The following is a 14,710-nucleotide window of genomic DNA, read 5'->3' on the forward strand; positions in this document are numbered from 1 at the left end:
TATCTTCTCTGTTTATGCTTGTATTTAATTTGTTCGTTTGTTTGTCTTTTGGATTTCACAGTGGCATGGATGGAGTGGGCCTTTGGTTATCTTTTCCTTAACCTTCTATTGAAGTATAACGTAGAGTAAAATATACAAGACTATATGCAAGACTATAGATGAGTTTTCACCGGGGTGTGTGTGTGTGTGTGTGTGTGTGTGTGTGTGTGTATACACCCACCATACATATCAAGATATAAAATAGTTCCCGCACCCCATAAAGTTTACCCATGCCTCTTCACAGTGAAACCACCCCTGCCAAGGTAACCACTGCTATGATTTCTATCACCATCAATTAATCTGGCCTGTTTTGGGAATTCATATAAATGGAATCATACAGTATATATCTTTGTGTCTGGCTTCTTCCACTTATGTCTGTAAGATTCATTTATCTTGTTGCATGTGTCAGTAGTTTGTTTTTTTTATAATTGCTCTGTAACCTTCCATTGAATAAATACATAATAATCAATTACCCATTCTCCTGTTGAAGGACTTTCAGGCTGTTTCCAGTTTGGGACTATTAAAAAAAGATGCTATTAACATTCTTTGACGTGTCTTTTCATGGACATATATACTCATTTCTCTTAGTAACTTAGTAGTAGAATTACTGAATCATAGAGTAGGTAGACATTTAGCTTTAATAGTTTTCCTGCTACTAGGAAGGAAGTTTTAGCTTTTAGCCAGTTGTCCAAAGTGGTTTTATAAATTATAGTCCAACCTGCAACATTTGAAATGTTCCTGGGTGGCTTCTAGTGGCTTGTCGTGCTTATATTGTGGTTAGTACTTTGTGTTGTGAAATATCCAGTTGTCCATGTCCTCACCTCATTTGGTATTGTCGGTCTTTTAATTTTAGCTATTCTGGTGAGTACATAGGGAGTCTTTTTTCAACATTAGATGTTCAAATGTATTTATTTACTTTAATATAATTTATCGTCAAGTTAGCTAACATACAAAAAGAAGCGTCTCACTGAAGTTTTCATTTACAATTTTTAAACGAATGACAATGTTAAACACCTTTCCATATACTTATTGACCATTTGGGTAGCATCTTTTTGAAATGCTTGCTCCATGTTTTTTGCTCACATTTATTGGGTTGTTTGCCCTTTTCTTCTAATTGATTCAGAGCCCTTCTTTATATATTCTGGATCTGAGTCTTTGTCAGATACATGTATTACAAGTATGTTCTTTCTGTCTCAAATTTGCCTTTCATTCTCAATGCTGTTGTGTGATGAACAAAAGTTGTTAATTTTAATAAAGTCCAGTTTATTAATTTTCTTTCATAGTGCTTTTTGTATACTGAATTATTCAACAAATATTTTCCTATTCGGGTTTATGGAAATATCCTTTTATTTTTTTTGTAACATTTAATGTTTAAGCTTTTATATTTAGGTTTGGTTTGTCTCAAATAAAAATATTTTTATGGTATGAAGTAGGGGTCAAGGTTCATTTTTTTCCATACAGATATTCAATTGCTCCACACGTTTTTTTTTTTCTTTTAAAGAACCTGAGATCTTCTGTTCTGCTCATCAAAAGACATCATTAAGGAAATGCATAGGGAAGCCACAGACTAGGAGAAAATACTTGCAAAACATGTGTCTGACAAATGACTGATATCTGGGATATATAAAGAACCTCTACAATTCAATAATAGCAAGATAAACAGTCCACTTTTTTTAAATGGGGAAAACTTTGACAGGATGTTTCACAAAAGAAGATATGTGGATGGCCAATAAACACACGAAAAGGTGATCAGTATTATCAGCTATTAGAGAAATGCAAACTAAAACCACAATGAAGTAGCAATTTATTACTATCAGCATGGTTATTATTAAAGCAACTGATATCACCATATGTTGTACAAGGATCTGGAGCAACTAGAATTCCCAAACATTGCTGTGAGCGTCAAATGGTTTGGCAGGTTTTTTTGTTTGTTTGTTTTTTGTTTTTTTATAAGACACACCATATACCTACTCTGACTCAGCAGTTCCATTCCTATCTAGGTATTTACCCAAGATATGTTAAGACATGTCCACAAAAATACTGGTCCAGAAATATTCATAGCAGTGTTACTTCATAATAGCTAAAAACTGGAAGTAGACCAGGTTTCCATAAAGATAGATATTCGTAATACATAAAACCTGACAAATGTCTGACAACCGAATGTCTGACAGTAGATGAATGGATTAAAAAATTGGTATATTCATACAATAGAATACTATCAATTCTACTACTGTAATGTTGTGGTAATTATTTTTATTATGAATATATAATAATGCCATACTTGGATAAATAAGTTTAAAACTTATAATTATTCTTAAAAATATTACAAACATCAGCATCTTTCTTTTTTTCCTATTCACTGTTTTTTTGCTAATACTATAAATTGTGAGTTTGAGTTGTAATTCTTAACACAATGCAGATTTTCTTTTATTATTAAATTGAACTCTACTTTAGGAACCCCAGGACTTCCTGGACCAAAAGGTATTAGTGGTCCTCCTGGGAACCCTGGCCTTCCAGGAGAACCTGGTCCTGTAGGTAAGCATGAAACCTAAGGATTGTTGTTCTGTAAAACTAAGGCTCATATTCATTTTGAGAAAGTCAGATCATTTCTGGGAGTTGTGAACATTTTTAAGACAAGGAAACATGGTGATAATTCATTTATTTAGTACCATTCGTTAGGCACAAACTGAACAACTCTTAATAAAAGTTACTTAAAATTATTACTTTGGAACCTTATTTGAGGGGCTCTTTCCAGGGAGAGTTATTTCAAGTATCCTACAATAGTAGAAGCTCTCGTATTTTTTAGAATGGCGAGGTGTAGCACTGTTGTTTGTTTGCTGCATTCTAAAGCAAATTACTCCTCATGGCCCCATCTGAGGCCTATAATGCACCCTGTTCCACTCCCACACCTTGCTCTCCTTGATATTCTACAGCTAGATTAAAATGAGAAACTGAAAATTTTGGGTACTGAATGAATAAGGCTCTTATTCTCATTAGCTTTTATTCTTTTAATGCCTCTTTTTCACAAGATTTTGTGGTTTAAAGGGGTGTCTCAGAGGTACTTTGTGGTCATTTGGATAGAACTATTTGAAGCTGGTATGGAAAGAATGGGGAATATGGAAGGAAATGGAATTGGGAAGATAGGTGAAACCTGCTGTACTCTGTTTTAGGTGGTGGCGGTCGTCCTGGGCCACCAGGGCCTCCAGGTGAAAAAGGCAGTCCGGGTCAAGATGGTATCCCTGGCCCAGCTGGACAGAAGGGTGAACCAGGTGCCATATTTATTCATTGTTCCTAATTTTCTAATTTCTTCTTTGTCTTCTTTAACTTTTGCCCTTTTTTCTCCACAATCAACTTATATCTTCTTTCTTAACCTCTAAGCTACTACACACTTTTCTCTTCCTAATTACCTTCTTGCACTCTGTACTGAGAATATTACTTCACATTTATCCATCAGGTTGCCTCCTTCTTATGAAAAACTCCATATACTTTCTTTCCAAGTTTTTCATGTGAAGAAGTTACCCAGCTTTTTTCAACTTCTCTGGATGACCTCGTTTCACTATGCAATCTATTTTCCATTTATATATATTATCCATTTATATATATTATATGTATAATATGTAAAGACGTATTTAACACTTATCACAAGTAGAATATATTTTATACAGTTTTCTCATGTTAGAATTGTGATTGCATGTTGGAGATAAATCTTCTGCATGGTTCATATATGTAGTAGCACTTAGTAAAAACCTGAATGGTCCTAAAAAAAATTGTCCTTGTTTCTTTATTATCTATTTGAGAGTTTTTGGTTTATTCTCTGACAGGTCAACCAGGCTTTGGAATCCCAGGACCCCCTGGACTTCCAGGACTTTCTGGTAAACTTTAATAAAACATGCTAAATCAGTCCGTATAAAGAGAATATGTTCCAACACACTTAATTTTCTTTTTTTCTTTTTTTTTTATTATATGAAATTTATTGTCAAATTGGTTTCCATACAACACCCAGTGCTCATCCCAAAAGGTGCCCTCCTCAATACCCATCACCCACCCTCTCCTCCCTCCCACCCCCCATCAACCCTCAGTTTGTTCTCAGTTTTCAACAGTCTCTTATGCTTTGGCTCTCACCCATTCTAACCTCTTTTTTTTTTTCTTTTTTTTTTTTCTTTTTTCCTCCCCCTCCCCCATGGGTTCCTGTTAAGTTTCTCAGGATCCACATAAGAGTGAAACCATATGGTATCTGTCTTTCTCTGTATGGCTTATTTCACTTAGCATCACACTCTCCAGTTCCATCCACGTTGCTACAAAAGGCCATATTTCATTTTTTCTCATTGCCACGTAGTATTCCATTGTGTATATAAACCACAATTTCTTTATCCATTCATCAATTGATGGACATTTAGGCTCTTTCCATAATTTGGCTATTGTTGAGAGTGCTGCTATGAACATTGGGGTACAAGTGCCCCTATGCATCAGTACTCCTGTATCCCTTGGGTAAATTCCTAGCAGTGCTATTGCTGGGTCATAGGGTAGGTCTATTTTTAATTTTTTGAGGAACCTCCACACTGCTTTCCAGAGCGGCTGCACCAATTTGCATTCCCACCAACAGTGCAAGAGGGTTCCCGTTTCTCCACATCCTCTACAGCACCTATAGTCTCCTGATTTGTTCATTTTGGCCACTCTGACTGGCGTGAGGTGATACCTGAGTGTGGTTTTGATTTGTATTTCCCTGATAAGGAGCGACACTGAACATCTTTTCATGTGCCTGTTGGCCATCCGGATGTCTTCTTTAGAGAAGTGTCTATTCATGTTTTCTGCCCATTTCTTCACTGGGTTATTTGTTTTTCGGGTGTGGAGTTTGGTGAGCTCTTTATAGATTTTGGATACTAGCCCTTTGTCCGATATGTCATTTGCAAATATCTTTTCCCATTTAGTTTTAGTTTTCCCATTTAGTTTCCCATTTCCCTTTTAGTTTTGTTGGTTGTTTCCTTTGCTGTGCAGAAGCTTTTTATCTTCATAAGGTCCCAGTAATTCACTTTTGCTTTTAATTCCCTTGCCTTTGGGGATGTGTCGAGTAAGAGATTGCTACGGCTGAGGTCAGAGAGGTCTTTTCCTGCTTTCTCCTCTAGGGTTTTGATGGTTTCCTGTCTCACACTCAGGTCCTTTATCCATTTTGAGTTTATTTTTGTGAATGGTGTGAGAAAGGGGTCTAGTTTCAACCTTCTGCATGTTGCTGTCCAGTTCTCCCAGCACCATTTGTCAAAGAGGCTGTCTTTTTTCCATTGGATGTTCTTTCCTGCTTTGTCAAAGATGAGTTGGCCATACGTTTGTGGGTCTACTTCTGGGGTTTCTATTCTATTCCATTGGTCTATGTGTCTGTTTTTGTGCCAATACCATGCTGTCTTGATGATGACCGCTTTGTAGTAGAGGCTAAAGTCTGGGATTGTGATGCCTCCTGCTTTGGTCTTCTTCTTCAAAATTCCTTTGGCTATTCGGGGCCTTTTGTGGTTCCATATGAATTTTAGGATTGCTTGTTCTAGTTTCGAGAAGAATGCTGGTGCAATTTTGATTGGGATTGCATTGAATGTGTAGATAGCTTTGGGTAGTATTGACATTTTGACAATATTTATTTTTCCAATCCATGAGCAGGGAATGTCTTTCCATTTCTTTAAATCTTCTTCAATTACCTTCATAAGCTTTCTATAGTTTTCAGCATACAGATCCTTTACATCTTTGGTTAGATTTATTCCTAGGTATTTTATGCTTCTTGGTGCAATTGTGAATGGGATCAGTTTCTTTATTTGTCTTTCTGTTGCTTCATTGTTAGTGTATAAGAATGCAACTTATTTCTGTACATTGATTTTGTATCCTGCAACAGCGCACTTAATTTTCAATCTTCACCATTTGCTGTTATAAAATGCACATACAATCCCAGAAAACTCAAAGCTCAAGTTCTATCTTAAAGCAGTTCTTAATTAAGAATTTAGTAGGGTCACCTGGGTGGCGCAGTCGGTTAAGTGTCCGACTTCAGCCAGGTCACGATCTCGCGGTCCGTGAGTTCGAGCCCCGCGTCGGGCTCTGGGCTGATGGCTCAGAGCCTGGAGCCTGTTTCCGATTCTGTGTCTCCCTCTCTCTCTGCCCCTCCCCCGTTCATGCTCTGTCTCTCTCTGTCCCAAAAATAAATAAACGTGGGAAAAAAAATTAAAAAAAAAAGAATTTAGTATAAAGAATTGTGCTATATAAAAATGCATTCTTAAAGAAATTAACATATAGACATCTCTTCATTACTTTTATCAATAACTGCTGAGGAAATTATATAAAGCACATTTGCACGAAGAAGTAGATTTCACTAAATGTTTTAAAAATCTTTCAGCCAGGGAACACCTGGGTGGCTCAGTTGGTTAAACATCTGACTTTTGACTTTGGTTCAGGTCATGATCTCATGGTTCAGATCAAGCCCCACGTTGGGTTCTGTGCAGACAGCCTGACAGCGAGAAGCCTGCTTGGGATTCTCTCTCCCTTTCCCTCTCTCTCTCTCTCTCTCTCTGTCTCTCTCTCTCTGTCTCTCTTGCAAAATAAATAAATAAATAAAATTTAAAAAAAGGTCTTTCAGTTGGAAAAAAAAAAACTACCACTCTTTTATCCCCATGGAAATAAAACCAAGGTAATATAAGTAAACTTTGTAGGAATATGTACCAATAAATAAAAATTGAAAACTCCATATTAATATACATCTTGCATTTTGAGTATGTGCACATATACATCTACTTTCTTGCACTTGTTCTTACTTTCATTGTAAGCACCAGAGAATTAAATGAATGACTGAATGTGTGTACAGGTATGCCTGTTTATTTTCTGAAAGGACCATTGGCTATTCTATGGGGGCTTTTTTCAAACTACAGACATACCTCATAGAAATTCCTATATCCTTCCCATGATCCCAATGTGAAAATTATTACTTTAATGTGCCACTGTTATATCACTTTCAGGCATGTTGGTGGTGTATAAAAAAATGTTGAGAACAGTTTGTCTAGATTGGGATTCTCAATTTTGGATAGAATGGTCTTCAGAGACACACAGCAGCCGCTGAAGATCCACGTCTTCATTGGTCTCAAAATTAGTCTCAAAATATTTGTTTAAGGAATTTCCTCCAGCCATCTCTAACCTATTCATGCCAATACTTTAAACTTATCTAGTTTTTTATTTTTTTATTTTCTCACAGCTACTGATCATGTGATCATTGCTTTGTGCCCTAATACAAAGGGTATCTTTCAGGATCCAAGCTGTAATTGTTTTTATATTTCTATACATACTCTAATAAATATTTCTTATAACAAATTAATATGTTTAATAAAAAGAATGTTTTTAATGGGTTAGGGATTTGGCAGGAGATAGAAATGACCCTAGCACATTCTATTACTTGTTCTAATAAGAATGAATAGATTTAGCCTTACAGGCAAGCTTAATACTCAATATCATTTAATGTGTTCCCTAATGTCACTTTGCTTTCATAGGTCAAAAGGGTGATGGAGGATTACCTGGCATTCCAGGAAACCCTGGACTTCCTGGTCCAAAGGGAGAACCAGGCTTTCAGGGTTTTCCTGGTGTGCAGGGTCCCCCAGGCCCTCCTGGTTCTCCAGGTCCAGCTCTGGAAGGCCCTAAAGGCGACCCTGGGCCCCAAGGTCCTCCTGGGAGACCAGGTATGTACATGAGTGGTGGGGGAATGGTCTATTTATTAGTTAATTTATTTCATTTTGCTGGCAGGTTATTCAGTCTTTGGGACTTTAGACTCTATAATCTAAGAACATCTTACAAGTAAATAGCTTGGTTTATACCTAGCTCCATCTGTTTCTCTGGCATCTAATCATTCTTTTCATTAATGCCTTTCATCATTTACATAAAGTTGAACTAAAACAAATCAATATGGAAAAAAAAGAAAATTGTGGATTTATTAGTCTTTTTATTAAACATAAAGCTATACTGATAACCTGGCAGCAAAATGCCCTCTGCATTTTTAATGTGAGCTTCTCAGCATGTCATCACAGAAATCATTTTAGTGGTCACCCCATAGATGCTTGTGGTTCATACCAAAAGTGTTGCTATGGTTCTGTCATATGATCAGCCAATGTCACCAAGCACAATAAAAAAATTTTATCTTCTCTAGGAACTAGGCAATCAAATTTGTCCTCAACATCACAGCATGATTAAATTGAATAGCCATCTCTTCATACCAACTTCATGTCTATACCTCATTTGTCTTATGTTAACTGCTCTAGTAGCCTCAATTTTGCATCCAAAGTTCACTTTTCATTTTGTGTATGTGCTGTGTCACTTCATTTTGTTAAGTTTGGAATGCTTGTACTCATCTGGGATTAATGTCGCTGAGCCCAATCACTGGTGATAGATTATTAACAGATTTTTGGGACTTGATATTCAATTTTTATATTTCAGGTAATTAAAAATTTGGCCTTCATGATTTAAAATAATAAGAGAAATCTAAGGTTAAAGAAACAAAACAGTTGTCCTTTTATCCTTTGAAAGTCTGGCTCATTTTTTAATGTACTTAAAAATGAAAATTTCCATTTAAATTATGATAAACTCTGAAGTGATTGGAGTTAATTTTAATAAGATATGCTCTGAAAACATGAATCAAATGGGATCACATACTTTGTTCAGAAGGTCATTTTCAAAACCAGATTTGATCTGATCTGACTTGATTGTTTATGCAAGGTGTTTAGAGTTTTACCTTGTTTTCACTATTTAAGAAAACCAGTGAAATTCTCCTCAGCCATATTAACTCTTACATGTAAAGAGTTGACACAAATATCTTGCTTGGTATGCATGCAATAATTATAAAATAAACCAAACTATTATCATTTTTTTACATTTTAATCAGCACTCTGGTTATTTGTTCTTTACTAGTAATGAAGGTCACTGTTGAACATTACTGTCAACATAAAGACATTAGTCACAAAGGTGCTTAAAAAAATTACTGTTTCCAAAGAAATAATAACAAAAATAGTAGGAAGAAGAACACCTACCTGATGAGTAGTTTGTGACTTCTCATTTGTTCATAAACTACAAATTAAAATGGAGTTTTAAACCTAGTTGATCATAGAATTGGTTGTTTTTGTCTGAACTCATTGGTAATGGTTATTATAAAAATGATTTTTTTGCCTTTCAAAATATGTCACATGTGCTGTTTTTATTTTAGTGCTGATGCTAACTGGTAATAATTTGGTTTGTATACAGATGCATGAATATGAACTTTCATAGTATTCTTTTATTGAATTAAAGTTTAACTTGAAAGAAGTTAGTGTGATGCTTTAGTTTCTTGATATTGCTAACAATTTTGATATTTTTCCTTTTCGTTAATGATGACATTGGGCCTTGGTGAACTTTGATCCCTATCCAGGTCCTACAGGTTAGCTCTTTAACTCCAAAGTAGTAACTGCATGAACTTTGAAACTTTTTTATATTTTTATATATATTTATATGTATGTGTGTATATATAGTTATACATATATACGTGTATGTATATATATGTATGTGTGTGTATATATAATTCTCTCTTTCTCCCTCTCTCTATATAGGTACAGATATATATGTGTACACACACACACACACACATGTATATATATATATACACATATAATACACATATATATCTGTACCTAATGCTTTCAAGTGTTTGGATGTATTTTAAGAGCATATATGCCAATTCAGTTCTTACATGTTGGTCTATCTCTGAAACTTGAAAGGAACTTGTAAACTCCAATGTTTCTGTCTATTGGAGTAACCCAAAATTACCTAGTTAGGAACATTAATTTAACATTTTAAAATCAGATGTTTTTGTCATTTTTAGCCAAAAATTTATAGTACCCAAAAGTGTATTGTATGATATTTTACTTTTACCTTCAGAGTAGAGTGTATTTCTTATTTTTGTTTTATATCTGTTAATGTAAATGAAATTGAGCCATCCTTCACAAAGGTATTCTTTTTTTTAAGTTTTAATTTAAATTCCCATTAGTTAACATACAGTGTAATATCAGCTTCAGATACAATTTAGTGATTCAACACTTACAAACAGCACACAGTGCTCATCACATCAAGTACATTCCTTAATCCCCATGACCTATTTCACCCATCCACCCCACCTCCCCTCTGGTAACCATCTAATTATTTTCTATAGTTAAGAGTCTGTTTCTTGGTTTACGTCTCTCTCTTTTTTTTTTTCTCTTTGCTTGTCTGTTTTGTTTCTTAAATTTCACGTAGGAGTGAAATCATATGGTATTTGTCTTTCTTTGACTGACTTATTTTTCTTATCATTATACTCTCTAGCTCTGTCCACATCATTGCAAATGGCAAGATTTCATTCTTTTTGATTGCTGAGTAATATTCCATTATACACACACACACACACACACACACACACACACATACACATGCCCACATCTTTATCCACTCATCAGTTGATAGACATTTGGGCTGTTTCCATAATCTAGCTGTTATAGATAATACTGCTATAAACATCAGGGTGCATGGATCCTTTGAATTAGTATTTTTATATTTTTTAGGTAAATACTTAGTAGTTCAATTGCTGGATCATAGGGTAGTTCTATTTTTAACTTTTTGAGGAACCTCCATACTGTTTTCCAGAGTGGATGCACCAATTTGCATTCCCACCAATGGTGCAGGAAGATTCCCCTTTCTCCACATCCTTGAAAAGGCATTCTTTTTTAAGATCCTGCAAATTCGTGTTATCAGATCCTGCAAATTCGCAGTTCTTGACTTGCCACAACTCTTGTAATTTTTCAAATCATCTCATCTTCACGTTTTGGGTTGTCACAAAGTTCTAAATTCTACTGCTATGAAAATGGACTAATAGGTATGGAGTAAAAAAAATTTCCTTACAACCAGCACAGAATAGAAGCCTCTTAATCTTATTTTAACCATACATATAAAAACAGTACACACCAAAGAACAGTTAATTGCCAGAAGTTGTCCAATGGAAAATTGCTGATTCATAGTGAAAGATGTTACCCTAATAGGAGTAAAAAGAACCACAAATATCTGAATGTGTTTGTTATTTCAAGATAAACAGGCCTTTTCAAATTTCTAAGGAGGAACTACAAGGGGGAAAGTGTATTCCTGAGTTCTGACTACTGGGAATGGCTAGAAATTTAAAATTCATGATTTTTCAAGTTTCTTTTTAGGAAGCCATCTATCTCTATCTGAACTGATTCCCCAGTAACTTACTCTTACTTGCTACTTAATTCCTTCCGCAGACCCATAATTTCATACAGCCAGAGTATCTGATGTAGAAGAGACCTAAGTTTTACACTTTTCAAAGAGATATTATTCACCAGGCACTTGTTAAAGATAGCAATACAAGTTTTACTTAAGACAGTTGCAGTAGGGCACCGACAGTTGCATTAGGGGAGACAGACTGAGCTCGATTCTGAATACAACAAAGAAAAATGGGGATTTATGGTCAACCAGCAGAGTTAAGGAGTAAGTGAATAAAAAATTACTAGAAAGAAATATCAAGGGAAGGTAGATTCTTGCTAAACTTGCCTTATAGAATCCTTACTAAAGTCAGGCCAAAGACTTAGACATCAAGGTTGGGGGATGGGGGGCTTGATCAGATATCAACAGTGGGGTGACTCTCCCTAAACTGACATAGCAGGGTTCTTGCTAAAACTAGACTCAGCATACCAAGAACAGGGCCCAAGGATTGAGGCCAGGTTGAGAAGAAGGCTCAGAGGAGCCTGTCTAAAGTTTAGTCAAAGAGAGAATCTTTGTCACATTTGAGAAAACAGAGGCCCAAAGATGTCAAGAAGCTTGCTCAAGGTCATATGGTTAATCGTTGGCATAGCTGGGAATCTGACTTAGAGCTTCCCAGTGCTCTTCTGTTAAGTGTCTGCTTTACTAGTAACACACATCATCCTTCTACAAAGGCAGTTATATGGCTCAATGCTTATGATCTGACTTTTTATTCTAGTTATAATAAGTGATGAAGCAAAATGGACGCCAGGGTGGCTCAGTCGGTTTAGTGTCTGACTCTTGATTTCGGCTCAGGTCATGATCTCATGGTTCATGGGGTTGAGCCCCACATCAGACTCTATGCTGATGGTGCAGAACCTGCTTGGGATTCTCTCTCTCTGCTTCTCTCTCTCTCTCTCTCAAAATAAATAAATAAACTTCAAAAAATATAAGCGATGAAGCAAAGTTGCTTCTGCCATCTTAGGAGACTCTTAGTTATAGGAAACTGGAGCTTGCCTCCACTCTCTTGTTTTTGTTACCTCATAAATTCCATCAATCCCTATTAACTGCTTCGTGTTTTTCCAAAATGGATGTCATCAAAAAGATTAAGACAAGTGCATACGATTTAACTATCACCATGATAAAGAGAAAAATTAAAGCATACTTGGAAGTAATTTTGAATACCCCCCTGTCTGACTTGCATAGACGTCTGCTGCCTTGATCACTTCCAGATTTTAGTGTTGGCTAGAAGAAGATTGCTTTCTTCTGAGGCACCAGAATATATTCAAAGAAGAAAAAGAGAAGTAGCCACATTACTTTAAAAGCAATTTGACATCTTATTTACCAGATGTACTGTAAATTACATAGTTATCGGAACCTAGTGTCTACAGTGTTCTCTTCTTTGCAATAGTGGAAGACTACAACCTTAAATGGAAACTGGATTTAAAATTTACTAATCAATTCATCAGCTTATCTTTAGTTATTACCACTTATGTCCAAGACTTTAAATTTTCTATTTTATTTTTTCAGTTACTTTGTTAGGTCATTTGAGAAATAATGCTTTGAGAGCTCCATGTGCAAAATTGACTTGGCATATAACTCATTAAAATTTTACCTCTTAGAAATTAAGATCTTAGAAGTTTTGCTATGATACAATCTGAAGTTTTCCTTGTTACCTACTCAGACCAAAATATATATTTCAGTGACATTTTTCTAAGCATTCTTGTATTGGTCCTACTATAGCATGCAGCATGCACATAGATAAAATGTCTTTACTCAAACTCTGAATTATCTTAGGTAGGAATTCTATTTAACTAATTGTGTGGCCAGACTCTTCTCAAACTGTTGTCATAAATCAGTTTGCCTTCTGAATTCCAAATTGCCAAATGCTTTAAAAGTTTTATTACCTGGCAGTAATAATAATAATGTTTTATATTTATGTGACATGCCACCATTTACATCATATAATGTACTTTTATTATAAGCTCATTAAAGACAGAGTTTGGGTCTAGCTAACCTTTGTGTTCTCTGTAGCACCTTGTACATGGAGATATCAGGTCCATATTTTCAAAATTCAATTTGATCTTTAAAACAACTCTGTGAGGGAGGTTCGGGCAGGTAACACTGTTCGCATTATGTGGGTGAGAAAACAAGCTCAGAGAGATTGAATTGTCCACAATCCCATCGATATAAATAGTAGAACCAAGAATAGATCCTAGGTTTTCTAATTCCTAGGATTCAATTCTCTAGCACAATTTATCCTCTCTGCTAACCTCAGTGTTTATAAATCATAGCAAGACTTGTAAGGAAAAGAAATTGTGTTTACAGTTAATTAACATTAACCAAGAGTGGTCTTATTTGTAGGCTTTTTATCTTTTTATTTAATGATCCTTCTTTTAATAGTTAATAGACTGATTTAATATGTGCATTGAATAATAATAAAGTAAATTTGATATTTTCTGTGGTTTGGGGTAGGATATTGCATGTCAAAATATTTTAAAGTACCCTTTCACTGATGGCCTTCACATTTTTGGAAAATTTGGCTCTTTATATTTTAAAGTTCAGTGATGAACAAATATATATATTGGTTTTTCCCTGAAAAACTTGTTACAAGTAATAATGCAGAAAAGAAAGCTTCTTGATGAATTATGAAAAAAATCAGAAGGTGGCTACATGGAATGATTTTCAAAGAAGGCAAATAGAAGTACAGTTGGTAATGGCTATTGTGTACCTGTATTTTAATTTCTCTATTTAGTCACCTATGATCTTTGTATTGTTGTCTAATGAACCTTTTAAAGTTAACTGTACCTCTTTGAGGCAATCTGAACATATCAAGAAGTTTGCATCGTGAGTTTTTCCTAAGAGAAGCCAGAGGCCAAGGTAAACATTTATACAAAATTAACCCTTCGTGAAGGGAATGGAAGGCTATCAGCGAAATGGTACTGTCTTTCCAACTTTAATGTTTGAGATGCTAACTTTTGGAAAGCCATGGTAGTAGTGTTAACATGATATCTGTAGTAGAGTTTTCCATTTTTTGAGTTAATGAAAACTAGCAGCTTATTTCCTATAATAAGCTCTATTTGAAAATGTTTGTCTCTCTATACTTCTGTATGGTTCTGTTTGCCTACTGATTACGCTGTAGGTATGAGATATGCTGGCAAAGAGGATTATTGTTTAACTTGTGCTATAATGTGAACCACTTCTAACTCATAATCTTATTTTGTACTGTGTGATGTCTGATACTGCTAACATCGATCTTTGAGCTTTGGTGAACTCTGATCTTCCCAGGTTTTCAAGGTTAGACTCTTCACTGGTCAATTCTTTATTTTTATTTTTTTGAATGTTTTGCATGTGTGATAAGAGAAATGCAGTTTTTTGTTTTTGTTTTGTTTTGTTTTGTTTTGTTTTTGCT

The 14,710-nt window shown here is 35.2% G+C and overlaps 1 protein-coding gene across 6 annotated transcripts in view; it reads left to right on the top strand.

Annotated features, from left to right (window-relative positions):
- COL4A5 (collagen type IV alpha 5 chain) overlaps positions 1–14,710 on the top strand; it is a 247,300-nt gene that overhangs the window by 214,546 nt on the left and 18,044 nt on the right. For 3 of the 6 annotated variants that reach the window (XM_045472952.1, XM_045472951.1, XM_045472946.1), the window contains exons 38-43: positions 2,494–2,574; positions 3,210–3,308; positions 3,861–3,911; positions 7,548–7,733; positions 9,449–9,457; positions 14,587–14,595. In XM_045472952.1, the coding sequence (XP_045328908.1) occupies positions 2,494–2,574; positions 3,210–3,308; positions 3,861–3,911; positions 7,548–7,733; positions 9,449–9,457; positions 14,587–14,595 (435 nt within the window). The remainder of the gene's footprint in view (positions 1–2,493; positions 2,575–3,209; positions 3,309–3,860; positions 3,912–7,547; positions 7,734–9,448; positions 9,458–14,586; positions 14,596–14,710) is intronic. The other 3 variants (XM_045472948.1, XM_045472947.1, XM_045472949.1) reach the window with 3 other exon arrangements.

Source organism: Leopardus geoffroyi, chromosome X, assembly GCF_018350155.1.
Source record: "Leopardus geoffroyi isolate Oge1 chromosome X, O.geoffroyi_Oge1_pat1.0, whole genome shotgun sequence".
In the NCBI taxonomy this organism is placed as follows: Eukaryota; Metazoa; Chordata; class Mammalia; order Carnivora; family Felidae; genus Leopardus; species Leopardus geoffroyi.